The sequence below is a fragment of the Nanorana parkeri genome, unplaced genomic scaffold (genome assembly GCF_000935625.1).
Source record: "Nanorana parkeri isolate BGI_ZX_2015 unplaced genomic scaffold, ASM93562v1 scaffold1739, whole genome shotgun sequence".
Lineage (NCBI taxonomy): Eukaryota > Metazoa > Chordata > Amphibia > Anura > Dicroglossidae > Nanorana > Nanorana parkeri.
Genome location: NW_017308007.1, coordinates 104,000 through 127,939, shown reverse-complemented (window position 1 = coordinate 127,939; position 23,940 = coordinate 104,000). Strand labels below are relative to the sequence as shown.

Below are 23,940 nucleotides of genomic sequence, written 5' to 3'. Positions count from 1 at the left end.
CAGCGACTGCTACTAGAGAGAAAGAGGAGAGATCAGCATTTCCCCTACCGCTGATCTCTCCCCCTTCTCTCTCTAAAGCCGGTCTTCTCAGTCCCGGGCACCGCAGGGGGGACAGCAGTGCCGGCAACGGAAAATGAAAGTTATACAAGCGATCAACGCTCGTATAAAACAGCCGGTAACGCCGTCCACCCGTAATTTTATGATGGGCAGACGACAAGGGGTTAAAGGAGCAGTGATTTTTACATCATTTAAAGGGTAAGAATAAAAATGAAAAATTCCTTTAACCTGCCTGTAAAGTGGCGCATCTATACGATGTATAGAACCTACTGCAGCAAAACTGCCATTTCTAAAGAAAATAAAGATTATTTTTTTTTTATTAAAGCGTGCAGTTTCCCCTCCCAAACAATACCAGACCCTTTAGGTCTGGTAGGAATGTTAGGAGGGTCCAAATTAAATGTAAAAAAGTTTGAGGTTCCCCCCAAAAGTCATACCAGACCATTAAGGTCTGGTAGGAATATTTAGGAGGGACCCCGTGTAAAAAATTTTTTTTTTAAGTGTGTGGGGTTCTTCCTCAAAGTCATACCAGGCCCTTAAGGTCTGGTAGGAATTTTAAGGAGGAACCCCACCCCCAAAAATGGGAGGGGGGGCATCGGGCCCCCCTAAAATTCCAGACCCTTGATCCGAGCATAGGCCTGGCAGGGCCGGAAAGGTGGGGGGCGTGCTAGGGGCCTTCCCCTCCCATACCAGGCCACTTGCCCTGGGAACTGGGAGGGTGCTTTTCCAGGGTCGCCCCTGGAAAAGCGCCTTGTTCCCGTGCCGATGGGGACATGGGCTTATTCCCCACAAGCCCTGGGGTGTTGGTTGTGGGGGTGCGGGCAGGGGGCTTATTAGGGTACCCCTTTAATAGGATGCCCCCCCCCCCTTCCTTGTGAGTGAGTAAGGGTTACTTGTGCCCCTACCCATTCACTAAAGGGTTGAATAAAATTGTTATTAAAATGTCCAGACTTTTGAAAAAATCCTTTATTTGGGAAAAAAACAAAAGACATGTTTTTGACAAGTCTTTTATTTAAAAAAAAAAATGATCCACCGATGTAATCCAGCATCAATCACGACGCCCAGCATTGTCCCCGACGATGACGACTCTTCATGACTTTACCCAATCATGGCTCTCACTGTTCTCTGTGCCCTGATTGGGCAAAGACTTGCACTTGACCTGTGGTCAGGTGCAAGGCTTTAGCCAATCAGGGCTCACAAGGCACAGAGCCCCGTGCGGTGTGCGCGGCGGGTGAACAGCCCCGCTGAACACCCTGACAGTTCCTGTGTTCGCCGAACACACAAACTGCTGAAGTCGAACTCACGGGGTGACACTGGGGGTCTTTTGAACCCCCAGCATCACCTTAAAGAGTACTTGCCACTGCCAATCTGCTATCACATGGTGGGCTTGTAAGCCCCCCTATGTGATAGCAATTAAAGTAAAAAAAAAAAAGTTTTTAAAATAAATATGAAATGAAATAAATGTAAAAATAATTTTAACAGTTTTTTAAAGTCCCCTGCCCCTGCGAGCATGCGCGTCTTCCCGTAAACACGCGTTGGGTGCGCCTTTGTATAAAAACGACTATAGCACTACACATGTTGGGTATCGCCGCGCACGTTGGAGTGAGAGTAATAATTCTAAGGCCAATATTTATGCGTACCTCCTAAACTGATGACCTGTGGGGGCTTACAAAACGTCGTCTATGGACTTTTTGGGGTACTGAATTTTGTCGCAGTTTCACAGACGCACACAATTTTTAACCTGGGCATGTTGGATATCTATTTACTCGTTGTAACCTCATCTTTTATATTTTATTTTAAAAATGGTAGTAGTACTAACCACATAGTGGTTAAGGACAGCCTGCACAATGAATTGCAGATCAGGCCCCATCTGCAGACACATACATGCGTTCCAGAGCAGGTAAAATAGGGCCTGCTGCAGGTTTGCCCATCTCCTCCATAGCTTCCCCCCGACGCCAGATGAGCCGGACCCGGACCTGTAGGAGGGGCAACGGAGCCCGGGAAACATGGCGGGGGTGTGTGGCCCGTTTAACGGCCCGGAGAAGCGATCAGGCGACAGCTGAGTCGCCGGATCGCTTCTATTGTAAAGCCGACAGTCGGCTTTACAATTGTAAACAGAGTCCGGCGTCTTTAGCCCCTTCATGACTGAGGCCTTTTTTTCATTTTTTGCACCCATGTTATATTCCACATTTTAGGCCTGGAAATTACTTAAAACCCCCAAACATTATATATTTTCTGAAAGCCAAGACCCTTTAGAGTGAAATGGTGGCAGTTGCACCATTTTTTGTGCGCGATGTTAGCGCAACTCTTTATCAAACCCCAAAATGTTTTGCAAAATGTACTTAAATGCCCCAAAACTCAATAAAATACCAATTTGTTTAATAAAATATAAAAGATGAGGTTGCAACGAGTAAATAGATACCCAACATGCCTAGGTTAAAAATTGTGTGCGTCCGTGAAACGGCGACAAACTTCAGTACCCAAAAAAGTCCATAGACGTTTTAAAAGCCCCCACAGGTCATCAATTTAGAGATACCCAAAAATACTGTCCCTAGAAATATTACTCTCACTCCTGCGTGCACGGCAATACCGAACATGTGTAGCGCATTTGTTGTTTTAATACGTAGGCGCACCCAACGCGTGTTTACGCGGCGATGCACGTGCTCGCGGGGGTGGGGGACTTTATAAACATTTTTTGGATTATTTTTAGATTTATTTTATGTAATGTTAATTTTAAAAACTGTTTTTTTTTTTTAAACTTTACTTTAATTGCTATCACATAGGGGGCTTACAAGCCCCCCATGTGATAGCAGATGGTGGTGGCAGGTACTTTTTAAGTTGATGCTGGAGGTCTAAAAGACTCCCAGTGTCATCTTTACACTCCAAATAAGCTATTGAAGTGCAGATCACACTTCAATAGCTTTTAGCAGGGCTTCAGTAGCCCAGCACTGACAGCTATGGAACCTGGAAGTGATGCAATCTGCATCTGTCCCATAGAATGGGGAGGGGATCGATGAACGGAGAAGCCGTTCCTGGGCCCCTAGGAGGTGCAATGGAGCCCGGGAAGCAAAGTGGGGGTGTCGGGCGGGGGGGACCCTTCACCGCGCCATAGAAGCGATCGGGCGACAGCTGAGTCGCCAGAATCGCTTCTATTGTAAAGCCGACAGTCGGCTCGGTTTAAACAGCCCCGATGCTAGCGACATACACTGTACATCGTTAGTCGTGAAGGGGTTAAACGGGTCCAGTGCCAGTGACATACTTTGGACGTCACTGGTCCTTAAGGGGTTAAATAAAATAAAAATTACTCAAGTAAGTATGTAGATGCTTCATGCAATACTAATAATACAATTTAAATTATTGCTAATACAATTTCTTTCAAATAATAATACTGTATATAAGGTAACTTTTATAGTGAGCTCTTTTTCCTATAATGAGAAAAAAAAATCATAATAGTCTCTTTTGTTCTTTGTTAAGTTTAAGACTTGGCAATTCCATCAATCTCATTCTAACAGTCTGGTACCATGGCCAGTCCTTATATCGTCGTTGTTGTCTGGTACCCCCACAATTTAAAACTTGGGAATGTATTTGGTAAGGCTCCAAGAATCGCCGATGTTAGAGTCTTTGTCCAGAAACCATGAATTCACATTCACCTTATATACTGATAGAATAGACAGAACAAAGATGGCTTCAGGGATGCCCATGTTATATTATGTAGAATAATATGTATAGGCCTTATAGTTTAATTCCTTTTAGCCCCAAATAGTTCTGACACATGTTCTGGATTATTTGTAGGGATAGGGACCCCATATACGGAACACTGGTTAGCCATACCTGGGGGACATACCCCTGGTCAGTTACTCTGCGGCTATGTCCTGAGGCTCGGGTGGTGGGATGGATCAACTTACCGTTTTCCATTTCCATTTGCACTCCCTTTTTCATAGTGAATAGGTGATCCTGTTTGGGGTGGGGGGTAGGTCTTGCCGCTCTGATGGGTCAGCCACTGGGATTTCGGCGTTTGGCTCACCAGCATTGGCCTCCCCGGTCACTCCTGGTGCATCTTCTGTTTTCTTTGCACGGTTATTGGATTTTGATAAGCACATCCTGTGCTCCCTTGGTGTAGCTGTTCTATCACCCCCCAAATAGGTGGTATCTTGCCCTGATTAGTGGGTCAAAGACGCATTACTTCTGAAATTAACGACCTACAGGTAGGTCAGTCTGGTGTGCGCCCTCCAAGGGCCTACCCTATTGCTGGTTCCTCTTCACTGAGCAGGTTCCTTGATTTTTCCCATCTGTTCCCCCCTTTTCCTAGTTTCATCTGTGTTTTTCTACGACTGATTTTTCTTGTCTACTCTTGTCTCTGTCTCCCCGCCACTACTCTGTGTTTTGGTCTACTCTCTCTCTGGTATGCCCCTCCTCATCATGCCACCCCCGGGAGATCCCCTTCCATATACACGATGGGGGGCTTGCTTAAATTATCCTATTTTAATGTTCGAAGCCTGAATGTTCCCGTGAGGCGCTCTAGGCTCTTGGTGGATCTGAAGAAATCTCGATCTCAGGTGGTCTTCTTGCAGGAAACACATTTTAAATTAGGCCAGGTCCCCAGACTGAGCAATCGCGATTTTCCTGTGGTCTACCATGCCATTTCGAAATCTAAAGACGTGAGTATCCTAATGGCAAAGTCTATCCTGTGCGTGGTGCTTGCTCGATCTCCGTCAGGACCCCCTGGGGGACGCTATCTGTTGGGGAGGGGGGGGTTACGTTGGCGAAAGTCTATATGTCCAACTCGCAACAGTTGCCCTTCCTTCGCTCTGTGGTTTCCTCCCTTCTGGAATTTGCAGAGGGGTCTTTGATAATGGGAGGGCATTTCAATTTTGTGATGGACCCTCTATTAGACGTCACTAGTGGAGCGTCGCATTTGTCTTACTCCTATCTGAAACTACTGAAGCAGGAATGGAATGCGCTCTGCTTCAGTAGTTTCAGATAGGAGTAAGACAAATGCGACGCTCCACGAGAGACGTCTAATAGAGGGTCCATCACAAAATTGAAATGCCCTCCCATTATCAAAGACCCCTCCGCAAATTCCAGAAGGGAAGGCTTTGTTGCATGTCGACACACGTTTTACGAGTTCTTGAACGAGCCAGGGCAGATGCTAGCGACGGCATTGGGAGGCACACAGTCAAAATCCTTTGTCTCACACATCCTAACCTGTTCCGGGACAAAAGCATCCTTATCTAGGGACATAGCAGCTGACTTTTACAACCACCTATACAATTTGAACACGGCCACCCCTGTATCCGACGAGACCGCGGCACATTGAACAATACCGTCTGCGTTCTTAATGTGATTAACTCGGTGCGTAAGTCTGCCAATCAGTCGATGCTTTTGTCTGTTGACGCGGAGAAGGCATTCGACAGGGTGGACTGGCAGTTCATACGGTCTATTCTGAATCACGTGGGTCTGGGAAGCAATATGTGTTCCTGGATTACGTCTCTCTACTCTACTCCTATGGTGGCGGTCAACATTAATGAAACGCACTCGAACTACTTTCCCATCTCGAATGTCACCCGTTAGTGTTGCCACTTGTCCCCTCTTATTTTAGTCTTATCGCTAGAACAGTTTCTGTGAAGCTTAGGGCCGATGACTCTGTGACTGGTGTGTGCCTACCTTCGGGGACTCACAAACTGGCGGCATACTCAGACGACCTGATCTTCTTTATCTCACGCCCTCTTACTTCCCTGCCGGTACTGATGCGTTCCTTTGAAGAATATGGGACTCTGTCTAACTTTCTAATGAATCCCTCCAAGTCGGAGACACTTAATTTGTCCCTGTCCTCCTCTGTGTTGGCTCAGCTCCGTTCGACACACAACTTCCGCTGGGCAGCTAGCCATACCAAATACTTGGGCACGCACATCCCCGCAGACCTAACGCGATTGTACGCTGAGAACTTCCCCGTTACTGACTAAGCGTAAGGGAGATCTGACCCGCTGGTGGGAACGCACATTGAACTGGTTTGGACGTTGTGCGGTTATCCAAATGATAGGGCTGCCGAGGATTTTGTATGTGCTACAGGCTCTGTCGGTTGCCCTGCCCACCCACTTCTTCTCTCAGATTCGCTGCTTGTTTCTTGACTTTGTATGGACAGACAAACATCCGCGCTTGGCCTATCAGCTTCTGACCCTTCCCAAACGGAATGGGGAGTGGGCCTTCCAGACCTTCAGCGATACAATAGGGCAGCCCACCTTAACCGTCTGATTGACTGGTGCTGTGACGCGCAACATAAGAGGTGGGTCTCCATGGAGCTCCAGGAGTCCCGCACTCCGCTGGGTGGTCTGCCATGGCTCTCTTCCCCGAGCTCATCTCGCACCCCACGATTGTCCCGACGGTGTGGATGTCTAGATCCATGCTTAAGTCTTCTAATCTGTCCCCATCTCCCTCCCCATTGACCCCCGTCCTTGGCAAACCTGACTTTCCTCCGGAGCTGGATAATGGTAACATTTGTCGGCTACTACCGGCCCGCAAATTTCGTGTGATCGACGTTGTTACTGATGGTGTGTGGATGACCCGAGAGGCGATTCGGACCATGCTCTCCCCCGCCGATGGATACCTCGAGTGCATACCAACTTAGATACTTCCTTCGGTCTGTTCCTGGATTGCGAGACTTGTCACGGCGACTTACGGTGTTTGAATCATTGTGTCACGTGGGTGAGCCTGTACGAAACTCGTTGTGATTGCTCTGTAAGCTCCTGCTTGAGGCCCCCCCCCCGGACTCGTACTGCCCACTTTTTCTACTGAGGTGGGAAGCGGAGCTGGACAGGACCTTTTCAGCTCTTCAGAGAGAGAGGATTTTATCCTTGACGCACAGATCCTCAATGGTGAGCAGGTACTAGGAACAGGGCTATGAAATCTTGACGCCATGGTACAGGGTCCCTTATGTTCTCCATCAAATGAACAGTTCTGTCCCTGCCACATGTGGGAGGTGTGGTTCGACCACAGGAACTATGGCGCATATCTTCTGGTTTTGCTTGGTTCTGCTGCCTTTTTGGGATTCTGTCCGGTCAGTGGTTAACCAGCTGATACTTACTCCCTTACCGGATGACCCCGCAATCTTTCTCCTGTATGCCGTCTCATCCTCCGTTAAGTGATATAAACAGTATCTGACGATCCATCTGATTAATGTAGTGAGATCCTGTATCCCGTTGACGTGTAGGCAGGATAAGCCTGCAACATTACACCTGTGGTTCTCACGGTGGACGACATTTATCACATGGAAGATCTGACGGCTTCCCTGCATAATTCTGAGGAGCAATTCAGATCAACCTGGCAGTCGTGGATGGCCTATACTTTGCCCCCTGCGTATTCTCTGGAATTTCAGTCAGACTCAACCCCTGGGGTTGCGGTAGCTGGTGAACTTTGAGGGGGGTACGAGAAAAGCTATCACACACGTTCTCCTTCTACCTTTCTTCTCTTTTTTGTCCTTTTCCATTCCGCTCTTCCATTCCCTTGCTGTCTATCTTGTTCTCGTCCTTACTAGCCTCCTTGCCCCCTGCTAGATTGTCCCTGAAGGTGGAGATCTGACCAATGCTACCGGGTCATGGTGGCTGGGTAGGGAGGCCCTGAGGGTAATATGGTATCAATAGAACTTCCCATGCCCAGTATTGTTTTTTGGGTTCGGCCCCCCTATGAGCAGTTATAGATGTGGGGCTGCATCTGAGACTTGAGATGATTTATGTACTCCGTTTTCTCTTGCGGGCATGGCCAGGTTTTTTCTTTGTTTTTTTTAAATACATGCCATATTGTACATTGTCTGGAATTGCTGTGTATTTTACCCTCATATGCTGTTTTGGATTGTTGAACTTTGTTCATATTATGTTTTGTACATTTTTGTTATGTGCTTACTAATAAACGGAATTTTAAAAAAAGAGTGTGATAAACTTGTGGACTGAAGCCATCCAAGCCGTTGAGGCTATTGTTATTATTTTCTGTGCTGAAGAAAGCAAACTGTAAAGTTTAATTTCTATGCTGAAGGAAGCAATCTTTTCCTATAGTTGTTTTGCTGTATTGGAGAAAGAAAGGACTTTATGTTGCTGCTGTGGAAAATAAATGCCGTGTGTCTGATAAAGCCCGTGTCCTGCGGTCCAGCTAATTCCCCAAACACCACAAAGGATAAATATTAAAGCGGAGTTTTGCCCATATCTTTAAAATAACAAACACACCTTTAGAAATGCTTAGTAATGACAATCTATAAACACATACTTCTAGATTATTGCAGGCTTTGTATTCTTTGCATACCTTATTTCTCTTTTCTTCCCCAGTCTTATAACAGTGGCCATGTTTACTAAGGACAGATTACTAGCTCTCCTATTACTTCCTAGATTTCTGGCACATGTTACTAGACATGAGACTAGGACATGTGACCATGCACATCATCTCAGGGGAGGAAAATGCCTTTCCCTGAGATTTCTTGAGATTACAGATGAGATTTCCCAGCAACGCTCTGCTGATGACAAGGCAATTCCAGTGTGCATTGCTTTGCCAAACTGAAGTCAGCAGGAAGGGAATGCTCTGCACAAGACCATAGCTACCATGAGGCAAGTGAGGCCAGCCTGGCTGCACCCCCTTGCCCCTGTTGCCATGAGGAACATAGGGCACCACGGCAACAGGGGCAGGCCAACACAGCCACGGCTCACCTCAGGGAAGAGGAGCGGCACAGGCTCCAGCTTCTCAGATTCCTGCTGCTCTTGAGTGGAGGATCAGTAAATATCACTAAATATATTAGTGCTTGATTTTTTTTCTTTTTAAAATAAAATTAATTTAACTGTGGCAGCGCATGGCAAAGCGTTGTGACGCATTGACGTGTGGTGTGATATGCTGTGTTGCGATTAAATGTACACCTGTATCATGTTATCCCAACACATACATCAGCACAGCGCACAAACGATTTTTAACAAAAGTCGCTTATTTACAGTTTTGTGTTACTTAATTTTTTTACCGTTTCGCAAATGGGCGCAATTTTAAATTTACAAATAATCTTTATTTACTCAATACAGTTTTATCTTTTAGATTTAGTAAGAAAATCATTTTTTGTGCACTGATACTGATTTTAGTGTGCTTTCATTAATTGAATTGTGTGTTTTATCGGTTTCATATTGATTTGATAAACATTTGCGCAATTATCGCAGGACCTATAAAATTAGTAGCACTATCTTTTTATGCTACCGGGCCTTGCTTTCAGAAAATATATAGTTTGGGGGCTCTTTTACAAATGCTAGTGACGCAGCAATAGAAAATCAAAACAATGGGAAAAATTGCAAAAATGGTGTGGCCAGCTGAGGTTTAAAGCATTCCAGAGGGCATGGCAGCAAAAGGTGCAACTGAAGCCAAAACCCTTTTTATTTTATTTTTATACAGTGGAGAGGGAGTAGAGTACATGCCAAGTTTTTATTGCTGTCTGTGTTCCGGTTAGGCTGGCCATACATCTTGCGATTATGGTTCGATTTCTTTCGTGCCCTCATCAAAACATCGTTCAATTTCCGCTGGTATACCACATCATGTAGAGACCAATGTTGATTTGGATTATCGTTCGTTAGCAATTCTAACTGCCCGAATTTCATCGATCAACAGAACTGATTTTCGTTTGCGAATGTGCTATGTTCATTTTGCGTTTTTTGCTGTACGAAAAAAAGTTTTCCAGCCTGAAACGATTTGAAAAAAGTTTTCCAGCCTGACCGACCGAGGAAATTCGGTCGGTTGTACAGTAATTGTGATCGTTCACTTCTCAACAACTGAGCGTTTATCGTACGAAAACCCAATCAAGTTCATTTTTTAAACGATAATTGCAAGGTTTAAAGGTTTACAGGGCAGATTTAGGGAGATTCACCCTCTCTATTTGTCCTGGGGGCCATTATCCCTGAAAGTGAAAGAAAATCGCAAATTATGGGTTGTCATCAGCATGGAGGAATAAATGGGAGATCGTCCAGTGGGAACACTAGTTCTGGTAACCCTGCTGACCACCAGGGATTTCTCCTCAAAAGCTGACAGGGGTTATAACCCTTCCTTACAGTATCAATAACTGAAAAAATCTCCGCTTTAAGTATACATAAACCCAATCACTAAAATCTCATATACACTTTAAACTACTTGTTATAATTTCAAAAGTCATCCTCAGTCCTTTTAAAACTGCAGCTTTCATTAAAATAATACCTGATTAAACCATAAAAGTCCTTGTTCAAGTAACTCCTGTTATAAGGTGACAGTGCTCTATTACTGTATCCCAGTTGTGCTGCACAGTTGCCACCCTTTCACACAGGCTTTCCTTGGAGACCACAACACAATTTGCACAGGCACTGTTTTCATCATCAGGAAACCCTCCCTGAGGGTGCAGCCATCAGTGGAGAGCATGCATGTAGACAAGAAGTGGCTGCAAGGAGATTAGCAGCACTGAGATACAACAAAGGATAAAACTAGCATTTTATTTGAAACAAAATGGTAATTGTTCATAATGCATGGTGCTTTTGCAAACTAAATGCCATTTACTTTCTACTTCAATATCTAAAATGCTAGTACGGTATAGGTATGAAAATCTGAAAGTTATTCAGAAAAGGAAACCTTTTTTATGCCTGTTTAAGTGTATCTACTACTTTTTTTTAGACTGTATATGTGTTTTGCTTCTTTTACAGTGGTCTTTTATGAACGAGTTGAATAAACTGAAGAGCTTGCAGTCTCTTAATTGCCAAAACAACCCTTTGATGGAAAGTGAAAAGAACCCTGAAACTGTCCGACAGCTTATAATTGCAAAAATTGCAAATTTGAAGTACTTAAACAAGACAGAGGTATGTTATGTTGTGTTTATAGATCACAGGTGCACACAGAAAACATTCTACTCATTTATATTGAGATAGAGAGAGAGAGAGAGAGAGAGAGAGATATCCCTCTATCTATATCTATCACGGAAAATAGCATACTTACCTATCAGTAATTTTATTTTCCTGACGCCAACACATGGCAGTATATGGGACCCTCCCATGGCTTTCGTATTGAGTACTTGTTACCAGAATGGTGGCCCTGGGAAGCGTGTTTTAATTTATAGTATAACTGGTCCTGTGATTGGGTGAGGGGCGGAGCTAAACACATTCGTATGCTGCCATGTATTGGCATCAGGAAAGGAAAACTACCGATAGGTAAGTATGGATGGAGTGGATGCAGAGTGCCCCTTTCTGATATTGCCAGAAAGATAAACAGATCAACCTGAAACAAGGTTACCTCAATGTACTTTCTCAGCTTAGCAGCCACATTAAGGCATGAACTAAAACAAAACTTTATTCTTGAATATTGGCAACATTGATGTCATATTTATATGGAAGGACCTTCCATCCTTTGGATAATACTGGGAGAGAGATGTAGGATTATCCTGTCTGGGAAATGGTAGCAATAAGATGGTTTGCAACCTAAGCTTGACTATCCAAGACCCTCCTCCCTGAGGGGATTGCTGTAAGGAAAACTATTTTACATGTTACTGTCCTTCCAAGTAAGTGTGATCTAGACGAAGTCAAGAAGGAAGAACATATCCAGCACTATTTGTAAATCCTAAGGGAAAATGAAGCGACTTTCCTGAAGAGTAAATTCTTGTGCAAGCCCTTAAGAGCTGACTTATCAATAAATAAGCTGCCCATTTTGTCTCAGAGGATGCGGATAGAGGGTACTGACACCCAAGTACATATTGCTTTAATAACAAAAGTCCAATATATCTGTCATGGTAAGGGGAAGAGAGTAAAAACCCTTTGAGCTTGCTCAATCTATGAATTTATTATTCCACACTGTAGAATATGTGACATTCAGGAGGTGCTATAGCATACAAACACTCTGACTGAAGATGAGTAATCCAGGCAAGCCAGTCTTGACTTCCGGCCTCCAAGCCGCTTAGGGTAATTTTGGATGTGTTTGGATGTAGCATCTACTGTAGAAGGTCTGAATTTTTAGGATGAGTAGAAGATTCCAAAAGAGAGAGTCTACAAGAGAGAAAACCCTGGATGGATGGGCCACAGTCAAATGATTGCCATCACCCTACCTGGATTTGAGGGTCCTATTTAGGAGCCTGAAACCAGTGGGACTGAAGGAAACATATAAACATTAAAATATCCACTACTCCTGCCATTGGAAAGCTCACTCTTAACAATGAGTGTCTGCACTCTGTGCTCTTAGGGATTACCATCAGGTTGAGATTTGGATAACCCACTTGCTGCTAATCCACAGGGAACTGCTGGATAAGAAAACAATAATTGTTGTCCAAGGCTTTGTGGCTTATAGTGTCAGCCAGGAAATTCTGGGGGAGTTAAATGCTGAATTCATGATTGGAGGTACCTCCATCAGCAGTGAGCAGTTCCTTCCTCCCTTGTGGCACTGAATCTATGGAAAAAACATCATCCTGTTGTTTAATGAATCAATACGGAGGCTCAATGGATCTGAAAGGCTCTCTGAACTTCAAAATGCTGGAGATTTCTTCCCCCATAAGACTTCCACTTGCCTTGGACTAAGAGGTTGTCCTTGTTGAAGTGATTAGCACATAAGAATCCGTTATTAACACTATCACTGGATAGGGACATTGATGATGACTGGTGAAATAGGCTCGCCGGAAGACCCTCAGCCTGCAATAAGTCTAATTTCACTATCTGAATTGATTCCGTCAACTTGAGACAATGGGATGCCAATGAGTAGGATAGAGACTTGATCTACCTCAAACAAAACACTGACAGCTGCCTACTTGGAAATTCTCTGAGTTTCTCTGAAAACGTCATTCATTGTGTTGGCATTTCTTGGCTTTCCCTGTTGGGGAACACTGTTAAATTTGATCGGAGCCTAATTTTGGATGTTCCTGTGGACTGCCAGAGTAGCAGTATGCTTAACTATCAGCAGGATGTTGCCGCAAATAGTGGAATACTTGAAGCCTTGTTCACCCAAGAAGGCAGTGACTGGATGTAATATATGGAAAATGTGGTGAGGCCAAAGTGCAGATAAAAAAAACTGAAAGGGGGAACTTTAGAATGGCAAGCAAGACATTTGAGAAAGTACAGGTGCAGGGCTGTAGCTACCATGGGGCAAGTGAGGCACTCGCCTCAGGCGCAGCTGAGAGGGGGCGCAACCAGGGCCGGCCTGACTGCAGTCCCTTACCCCTGTTGTCATGGCGAGCACAGGGTGCCATTGGCCACAGGAACAACAGGAGCGGCACAGGCTCCAGCTTCTCCTCGGATCCTCGCTGCTCTCCCCTGCCTGTATGGACCGAGGACTATGTGTCCCTCAATCTCTTTTTCTATTTCATAGGGTAAATGTCAGGGATCTGCTTAGACCCCAAATATTTCCCCGAAACCTCCCCCCAACAGTACAAAAAATAATAATAAAAAATACAATTAAAAAAAAGGTGTACAGGAACGTGAATACACCTCTGCCAGGCACAACATCCTATAGTCTGTTGATGGCTTAAGTGATTGAATACACAGATTCCATATGCAAATCTGGATCCTGATCCCTCTGTTCAAAGCATTCAAATCCAAGACTAGTCTTCAGTCTCCTGGTTTTCCCACTAGGAAAAAATAGAGGATAAAAAGCTCGACATTTTTGGACTAGAAAGATTACAAGACACCATTTGGATATGTGTACATAGAACCTAGAGCCTTGCTTACACCAAGGAATTCTGATCCGAATTAAACTGACTGGAAGATGAGAAGAAAAACCTGACAGTGTCCATCTTGAATTCTTAACAGGACCCATGGATCCTGAACAGGATATGCTCAAACTTGCGCAAGCTCCCACAACCTGGGACCTACTGATCAATTTTGTACTAATGTACTGATATGTCCTTTGAGCTGTAGATGGCGCTGAAGTGCAGTGCTAGTCTCTGTGTGCATGCTTATCTATAAAACACAGGAAGTTCTTTTCCTTTCTGTTTTCTTCAAAATGCCATATTCACATATGTAACGTCATTCTAAGCAAGTAAAACTTAATTCAGCATTCCTCAAGATCTCAGTGCTTTATCTAAACATATAACCAACAAGAGGAACCCTCAAAAGGACTTTTGTTTCTCTTGCGAGGGAGTAATCTTGGTTTGTTCAAATGAAGAAAAGCTGATTGTGAATTATTCCACCCCCTGTGACTTTAGATACAATGGGGAGAATTTATCAAGGGAGTTGCTCCACTTTTCTGTCCTATCTCTTTAAGTGACAAATTTTCCACATTATTTGCGCCTTATTTATCAGTGCAGTCTAAGCCTTGATAATAAATTTTCGTTAGACATATGTGGGGGAATTTATCATAGCAATTGCAAGTGTTTAAACTTGCACGGAGTATATTTGCACCAGATTTATGATGCTGGTGTAATGTTGTTGATAAATGAGGTTTAGTAGACTCCAGGAAAGAAGACTTGTAATTTCAGGCAAAAAGCTTAACTGTCACTTCTTGAAGAAGTGGTCATGGGGACTTCTTAAGTTGTGATTGTTTTCGTAGGTGATGCTCCAGTTTCATACAGCCCCAGAACAAGGGCAGATGAAAACAGGTTAAAAAAATGTGCAGTTGACCATTTCATTGGGAGAGTGTAACATGCCGATGACGTTGGACGCCGGACCGCGACTCCGCCTACAAGCCCGACACGCTACGGAGCAGCCACAGCCAGAGACGCCGACTTGCTCGTGCTGCCTCTCCATCCCCTCTCGCACCTTTCCCCGGCATTGGAACACCCAACAACGGCTGGAGACGCCCGCATCGCCCCGAGTTATCTCCCTGCCGCTTTCCGCACCCTCTCCCAGCCCTGGACCCTCTCTCCTCCTCAACAACCTCCCCCTGTGGCCCCCCTTGGATCCACACCGCTGAAGTATCAGCAGAACAACTCCTGGCCCCCCCATTTTTCTTGCCACAAGGGACCTGCGAATTTATTTGAACTACATAACCCGGCAGATGGGGGGAAAGAAAAAAAAAACATCAGAAAAAGACACAGATTACAGCACAGCAGACGCTGTCAGAGATGACAACAAGGAATAGAAGCTCTACGCCAAGGATTGGATCCTATTTCTCAGGTACTCGGCCGAGATTGTCATTAGAGGGGGGCTCTAAGCATGGGACATTGGTATCTCCTGCTAAATAGAATTGCAAGGGGCATGATAGTATAATGCAGGAAAGAAAATGTATTTGTACGTACACATGATGAAACACATGCTGGAACACCACCCAGTGGGAGAGATGAGGTGCAAAAGGAGATAGAGCAGAATGCACTCAGTTTTACAACTGGAAATATGCAAGGACAGGAGAGTGAACAAGAGGGTGGAAGACAACAGGATATAGGAGACTGCCTGAGATCCCTACCAAATAAAGAGGATATGGAAAGATATATCACCGGGCTGGAAATTACATATAAAGAAGAGATAAAGGATTTCAAAGCAGATATCATAAGTATAGGAGAAAGAGTGAGAGGAATGGAGGAAAGTTTGGATATATGCACCTCCAGAGTGGAGACACAACAGCAAGTCATTAAAAGCCACCCCTCACTGCTCCAAGACATGATATATAAAATAGACGATATGGAAAACAGGAGCAGGCGAAACAATATAAGGATACGTGGAATCCCAGAGACAATAGAGACTCCTAATCTGTTATTAACAACTAAGGTTATACTGAAAGACACAATGGACAGAAGCCCGGAAGGAGAGTTGATAGTAGATGGGGTATATAGAGTACCAGGCTACCTCAGAGGAGAATCCACAAGGCCTGGAGATGTTATCTGTCGCCTACACTACTATACTGAAAAGGAAACCATCCTATCAGCTGCTAGAGCTAAGAAATCAACGACATATGATGGTCAGGAGTGTGCTGCCTCTCCATCCCCTCTCGCACCTTTCCCCGGCATTGGAACACCCAACAACGGCTGGAGACGCCCGCATCGCCCCGAGTTATCTCCCTGCCGCTTTCCGCACCCTCTCCCAGCCCTGGACCCTCTCTCCTCCTCAACAACCTCCCCCTGTGGCCCCCCTTGGATCCACACCGCTGAAGTATCAGCAGAACAACTCCTGGCCCCCCCATTTTTCTTGCCACAAGGGACCTGCGAATTTATTTGAACTACATAACCCGGCAGATGGGGGGAAAGAAAAAAAAAACATCAGAAAAAGACACAGATTACAGCACAGCAGACGCTGTCAGAGATGACAACAAGGAATAGAAGCTCTACACCAAGGATTGGATCCTATTTCTCAGGTACTCGGCCGAGATTGTCATTAGAGGGGGGCTCTAAGCATGGGACATTGGTATCTCCTGCTAAATAGAATTGCAAGGGGCATGATAGTATAATGCAGGAAAGAAAATGTATTTGTACGTACACATGATGAAACACATGCTGGAACACCACCCAGTGGGAGAGATGAGGTGCAAAAGGAGATAGAGCAGAATGCACTCAGTTTTACAACTGGAAATATGCAAGGACAGGAGAGTGAACAAGAGGGTGGAAGACAACAGGATATAGGAGACTGCCTGAGATCCCTACCAAATAAAGAGGATATGGAAAGATATATCACCGGGCTGGAAATTACATATAAAGAAGAGATAAAGGATTTCAAAGCAGATATCATAAGTATAGGAGAAAGAGTGAGAGGAATGGAGGAAAGTTTGGATATATGCACCTCCAGAGTGGAGACACAACAGCAAGTCATTAAAAGCCACCCCTCACTGCTCCAAGACATGATATATAAAATAGACGATATGGAAAACAGGAGCAGGCGAAACAATATAAGGATACGTGGAATCCCAGAGACAATAGAGACTCCTAATCTGTTATTAACAACTAAGGTTATACTGAAAGACACAATGGACAGAAGCCCGGAAGGAGAGTTGATAGTAGATGGGGTATATAGAGTACCAGGCTACCTCAGAGGAGAATCCACAAGGCCTGGAGATGTTATCTGTCGCCTACACTACTATACTGAAAAGGAAACCATCCTATCAGCTGCTAGAGCTAAGAAATCAACGACATATGATGGTCAGGAGATAACCATCTTCCCTGATCTTTCAAAACAAACCCTGACGCTCAGAAGGGCATTGCAACCCGTATTGGGAATACTGCAGGAAAGGGAAATAAGATATAGATGGGGATTCCCCTCTCAGCTAATAGCAAGTAGGAATGGAAAAAACAGCAATATTCAGGGTAATAGACGATTTACCAAGTTTCTTGGACACCCTGGAATTACCTTTAATGCAACTACCGGACTGGCCAATGGACTTAAATAAGGCTGAGGAACCCCCAAAAGGAAGATGGACAGTAGTAAGGCCCCGCGGAGCTTCTAAGAAATGAATAAAGGAAAAATAAAGAAACTGAATGAACTTAAAGTGGGGAAAAAAAAACACTGACTATATAAAAGAAAGGAGGCATTAGTCCAAGTATACATAGCTATACCTTGTCTCCTTGGAGCACAGGATATAAGATGTTTGGGGTATGGGGGAGGGGGGGAAGGGAGAGGGGTGGGGAATGGGGGGAGGGGCAGCCCAAACAAGGAAACAAAACATAAGGAAATATTCATAATAAGGCCGGAATACTAGATAAGAATTAAATGGAACAGGCTTGTGGGGGGACCGCGTTTGGCGGTCTGCCATTCGGCCCTTACAACCTCATATTAGTCCATATAATAGGACTCTCTTGCGTGGTATGTGTAGGAGGTTAAGGAAAATGTCCTACATGCAATAATATGATAAAGGTATATATGGAGATGAATGCTATGGTGAAAGTAAAGTTTGGAAGTATGAATGCAATATACAGGTCTCATGCATACGTTATCCAGGGCGACAAGTGAAATTTAAATGAATAGGTTACCAGTGGTAACATTCAATGTAAGAGCATTCAATGTGCCAGAAAAACGATCTCAGGTTTTGTATAATTTTTACAAGAAAAGAGTGGATATTTTATGTTTACAGGAGACACATTTTAAAACGGGTAAATCCGGCTATTAAAGATAAAAACTACACAACGTGGATTCACAGCACAAACCCGGATAAGAAAGCAAAGAGGTATTCACAAAAATGCACAGTTAGGGGTAAAGGACACAGTTATAGATGAAAACGGGAGACATATATTTTTGAAATTTTATTATATTAACCAAATATATTCACTTGCGAATATATATGCACCAAATAAGGGACAGCACAAGTTTTGTACATGGGCACTTACTAGATTTCAACAACTTGGAGTGGGTTTAAGTATGGTCATGGGATGAATTTGAATTTAATATGAATTTAATATTTGATAATCAATTAGATACCACTGGGAAACCACATATAATGGGAGGGGCCCTAAAAAACTCAAAAACAAAATGGATAACATGAGATTGATGGATGGTTGGCGAATATTGAATCCAATGAAAAAAGATTTCACTTATCACTCTTTGGTACATAATTCCTATAGCAGGATAGACCATGTCTGGATACACCAGAAGCTGCTGAATTATGCCCCAAAGACTGAGATAGAACCAATACTATGGTCGGATCACGCACCGGTATGTCTGTCATTAAAAATTGAAAATACACATAGAAATATGGGAAACTGGAGATTAAATGATAACCTGTTAAAAAACATACCATGTCAAGAAGAAATAAATATTACTATAAACATTTTTATAAAAGATCATCAAGACGATACTACATCAAATCTTATTAAATGGGAGGCAATGAAATGTGTTGTAAGAGGAATATTTATTAAGCATGGTGCCAGACTGAAGAAAGAAAGGGCGGGTATATTAAAGGGACTGTTTGTGAAATTAAACGAATTGGAGGCGATGACTAAGGCGAGTGTGACGATAAAAACCTCCATCCAATTGCGGGAGGTAAGAGGGACATTCGCAATATTCTGGACCAACAATCGTTGATAGCCAGAGATAAAGGAAAACAAAGACATTATGAGGAAGGAGGTAAAAGCGGAAAGTTGCTGGCTAGGAAAATCCACCCAAGGACATTTAACACTAAAATAGTACGGATAAAAGATGGAGAGGGGAACATGCAGCATTCACCATCCTCGATATTAGAAGTTTTTCGAAAGTATTATGCATCTTTATATGCACTAAGAGGTAAATATACGGAGATGCCAAGGGATAATTTTGTAGGCAAAGTGAGGAAATATATAAAAGAGGCAAATTTGCCGATATTGAACTCTGAGGATGGTGAAATGCTGAGTTCGCCATTTCGAGAAATAGAAATAAAAGAGGCGATCTCCACACTACAAAATGACAAGGCACCCGGCCCAGATAGATATACAGCCTGATTTTATAAACAGTTTGGAGGGATACTAGGCCCTTTCTTTATAAAAGCATGTAATTCAGTCACAGAGGACCGCCCATTCCCTATACAGACAATGGAGGCACATATATCTGTGCTTCCAAAATCTGGAAAAGATCTATCAGAATGTGGACATTACCGCCCAATCTCTCTTATAAACTTAGACCTAAAAATGTATGCAAAAGTATTGGCCAGCAGGTTAAAAAAGGTACTGCCTAAAATTATCCACTTGGACCAAACTGGATTTGTGCAGGAACGGGAGGCTAGAGACAGTACCACCAGGGTCATTGATCTAATAGAACTAGCACAAAAGAGAGATATACCGCTTTGCCTTCTGTCTGTTGATGCTGAAAAAGCATTTGATAGAGTAAATTGGACATTCCTTAGAGAATCACTGGCGAAAATGGGAGTGGGAGAATTCTTTCTATCCAAAGTGATGGCATTATATACACACCCACATGCTAGGGTTAGAGTCAATGGGGAACTATCTGCTCCTTTCTCAACAAAAAATGGCACCCGGCAGGGATGCCCTCTCTCACCCTTACTATATGTTATAGTAATGGAACAACTAGCGGCAACCATTAGGAAAAATCCCTCGATTACAGGCATGTCCACTCCAACACAACAGCACAAAATAGCATTATATGCGGATGACCTACTTCTCTTAATAACTTCTCCAACAATATCAATACCTAATATTCTTAAAGAACTGAAGAGATATGGGGACTTGAGTAATTTCAAAATAAATCTATCTAAATCCGAATTCTTAAATATATAATTAACTGACAAAGTAATAACTAGCATAAAGAATAACTACCAATTTAGATGGCAGGCAAAATATATTGTATACCGGGGGGGTAAATCTTCAGAAAGAACTTAACACACTGTATGCTATTAATTTTAGAGATTGGATAGACAATATTTTTGCTCAATTCTACTCATGGACCACTTTAACCTCCCTGGCGGTAATCCCGAGTCTGGGTCGGGGTTAATTTTCAATGCTAGGAGCGGTAAACCCCGAGCCAGACTCGGGGCTGCAGAGAACAGTGACAGTAGGTGAGTTATTCCTAAGATTTACTAAGAATTACAGGCCTACAATATAAAACAACAAATGTCCATGAAAAACAATGTACCGCTTTTGGCACAAAATTCCTGACTTAATCATACCGCCAGGGAGGTTAAGAATGTCATGGATAGGGAGAGTAAATGTCCTAAAAATGGATATCCTCCCAAAAATACTATATAGACTACAGACAATTCCTATTCTTCTGCCAGAAGCTTTTTTCCAGAAAATAAAATCGGCAGCAATGACATTTGTCTGGGCAAATAAAACCCATAGAATAAGCGCAAAAGATCTGATGAGATCAAAGCAAAGAGGAGGCTTGGGAATTCCAGATTTCGCACTTTATCATAAAGCGATCCTAATATCCAGACTATCTGACTGGATACACAGGGGTCAGGATAAAGGGGTAGTAAAACTAGAAGCTGATGTTTCCCCAGTGTTCTTGAGGAATCTTCCTTGGCTTTCAGTGGAGTATAGGCCACAGGCATCTACACTGCATCTCTTAGTACGAGCGGCACTACAAGTATGGGATAAATCTGTTACTAAATATAATCTTTCATCTAGGCCTGGACCCTTGACTCCCATCCTAGGTAATCCACAATTTCCACCAGGTATGCAAGTAAACACACTATTAGATACGGAGAGTACTCCACATATACAGGTGTGGCAAGTGTTAGAACCAGGCAGAGAGGAATTAAAGATGAACCTACGACCAGAAAAAAAAACAATTAATGGGAAGCTATGGATGGAGGCAGTTCAGCTATCTGACTATATCAGACACCTTAGGATACACAAAACCCTTAACAGGGCATTTACTACATTTGAGAAACTGTGCATATCAGAAACACCTGTCACACATACCTTGTCAGTAATATATGGCATCCTGAGGCGGAAGAAGATAAGGGAAAAATATTTAACATGACACATAGCTCCGTTACATCTTCCTTTCACCAAGAAAATAACTATAAAATTATATCTAGATGGTATAGGTGCCCAGAAGGTATTAGACATATAAACCCAGATTTAACAGATAGATGTTGGAGATGCACCCGGGAGAAGGCGACATATTTGCATATCTGGTGGAGCTGTCCTAGGCTGCAACCTTTTTGGGAATCTGTATTTGGAATATATAATGCCATAGAGACGCAAAGTCTGGAAAAAGATCCTTTTATGGCCTTATTGTCATTAATGCCTGGTTCTCTAAAAAAGATAAAAAGCAAAATCTTAAGATTCGTATTGGCTGCAGCTAGGGTCTGCATATCACGGGGATGGAAGTCAACGGCACCACCCACATTAGATAACTGGGTTAGCACAATGGAGGAAATAAGATATATGGAGGAGCTAAGTGCAAAAGATGCAAATAAAAAGGAGATTTTCCATAAGATCTGGGGAAATTGGGAAATTTATATACAGACAGAAGAACATAGGAAGGTATTAGGAGAAGATTAGGAGTTTAGGGAAAAATGAAATAAAGAAACCACAGAGGGGTACTGAATATATGGCAAGGATACAGATAAGACTTCTGATTAGAGGTTTTAAGATATTGAGCTAGAATATGACCTGTATGAGTGGCGAAGTAGTAAGGAGTATGAATGCCTATTGGAGGAGTGGGAGAAAAGGACAAGAGGTAGGGAGGAAATAAGGGGGCGAGTGCACATTGGGGGAAGTTGAATGGATAAATAGAGGAGGTAAACCTAGGTTTGTACATGACACTAGAGTTGAGGGTAATAAACAAGTACATGTAGGATAGGAGCACCAATACATAAAGAGGGAGATTAGATTAGAAGGAAATACGGGAGTTTGTTGGGAGATACATGAAGTTTGTTAAAATGTTAGTTGTTTGTACACGATAAGATAGACACTAGAGGAATAGGGAGGGAAATATAGGATAAGGGGTGGGGGGGATTTGAGGACACTGAGATGAGGATAGAGGGTTGATGACACAGGGGTAAGATGGTCTATCTCCTACTCCTTCAAAGGAAGTTTTGAAAGAAAGGAACGAAAAAATTGGAAATTTGGATGTAAGTAGGGGAGATTGCATGAGTGAGAGGGAGGCATGAGTGAGAGGGAGGTATGATATATGTCTGAGCCCTTTTTTATATATATTATCTCAATTTTTATAGAATGCAATATGTAAACTGTATGAAATTAAAATGCAATAAAAATATATTAAACAAAAAACGTGCAGTTAAAAAAGTAGTGCAAGCTCTGGTCAAAACAGGTGCAAAACAAGTGCAAAAAAACATGCAATTGAAAAAGTAGTGCAAGCTCTGGTCAAAACAGGTGTAAAACACGTGCAAAAAACACGTGCAGTTGGAAAAGTAGTGCAAGCTTTGGGCAAAACAGGGGCAAAACACGTGCAGTTGGAAAAGTAGTGCAAGCTCAGGTGAAAACAGGGGCACATGTTAAAATACAGATTTGGGCATGGATGGCATTGGGGGCGTGTCCTAGCTATGATGGCGGCTGGACGCGACTAGCATGAGCTCCGTGGTATCCACCTGCACCTAGATACATCTTTGACTACTCACCTTGTGCCCCAAAATGAACCGCAAGAAGACTCGAAAGCAAGGGTCACTGAAGACCACAGCGGGGAGCCCAATGCAGCGCTTTTTGGCGTCCGAGACTACGTCGCAGTCCGGGGGAGCAGCTGCTCGCGTGAGTCTCTCACCCAGGCTGTCATTATACGAGAGGAAGGGGGACTCGTCGGCTCGGGGATCTGAATTGAGAGGCAAGCTAGAATGTATGACGACATCACCAGTGGACGAGCTGATGAGAACCCTTCCCATGAAAGACGAGCTGACGGAGATGTTCTCGCGGCTTGAGCTTTCCCTGAAGACCGAAATAGTGGTGCTTAAGGGGGAGATGACGCACATATTACACTGGGTGGAGGATGGAGAAACTCGGCTAGACTCCCACGCAGTGGCAATAAGCACTCTTCAAACTCAGGTATGCCAGCTGAAGCACACCCAATGCTCTGTCTCCTACCGGGTAGAGGATTTGGAGAACAGGGGACGTAGGAATAACCTACGGATTCGGGGCATACCTGAGAACATTATAGACTCAGAACTGGCAGAAAACGTACGGGGCATATTTAACATCATATTGGACCAAGTACCTGATACTCCACTGATGTTTGACCGCATCCACCGTACCCCCCGCCCGCGCGGTTTGGCATCCGAGACACCACGGGATGTTATATGTAGATTACATTATTATGTGGAAAAGGAGACTGCGGGAGCATAAATTAACGGAATATGAGGGTACCCCTATTCAAATATACCCAGACCTGGCACGGGAAACCCTTACAAGATGCAGGGCTCTGTGTCCACTTTTGGAAACCCTTAAACAGGCAGGGGTTAGCTATAGATGGGGTTTCCCATCCTGCTTAATGGCACGAAAAAACGGTAGTCCTCCGATTTCTGGAGGAATTGCCGCAATTTGGTGAAGCACTGGCTATCAACTTACCCCAACTACCGGAATGGCAGGAGACAATAGCAGCCGCAGATCTTCTACTGAGTGCCAACTGGACCCCT

General features: G+C 43.6%; 1 protein-coding gene across 1 annotated transcript in view; it reads left to right on the top strand.

Moving 5' to 3' along the window:
- Positions 1–23,940, top strand: part of TBCE (tubulin folding cofactor E) — a 203,695-nt gene that overhangs the window by 164,655 nt on the left and 15,100 nt on the right. The window contains exon 11 of the mRNA XM_018571352.1: positions 10,731–10,883. Coding sequence (XP_018426854.1) covers positions 10,731–10,883 — 153 coding nt within the window. The remainder of the gene's footprint in view (positions 1–10,730; positions 10,884–23,940) is intronic.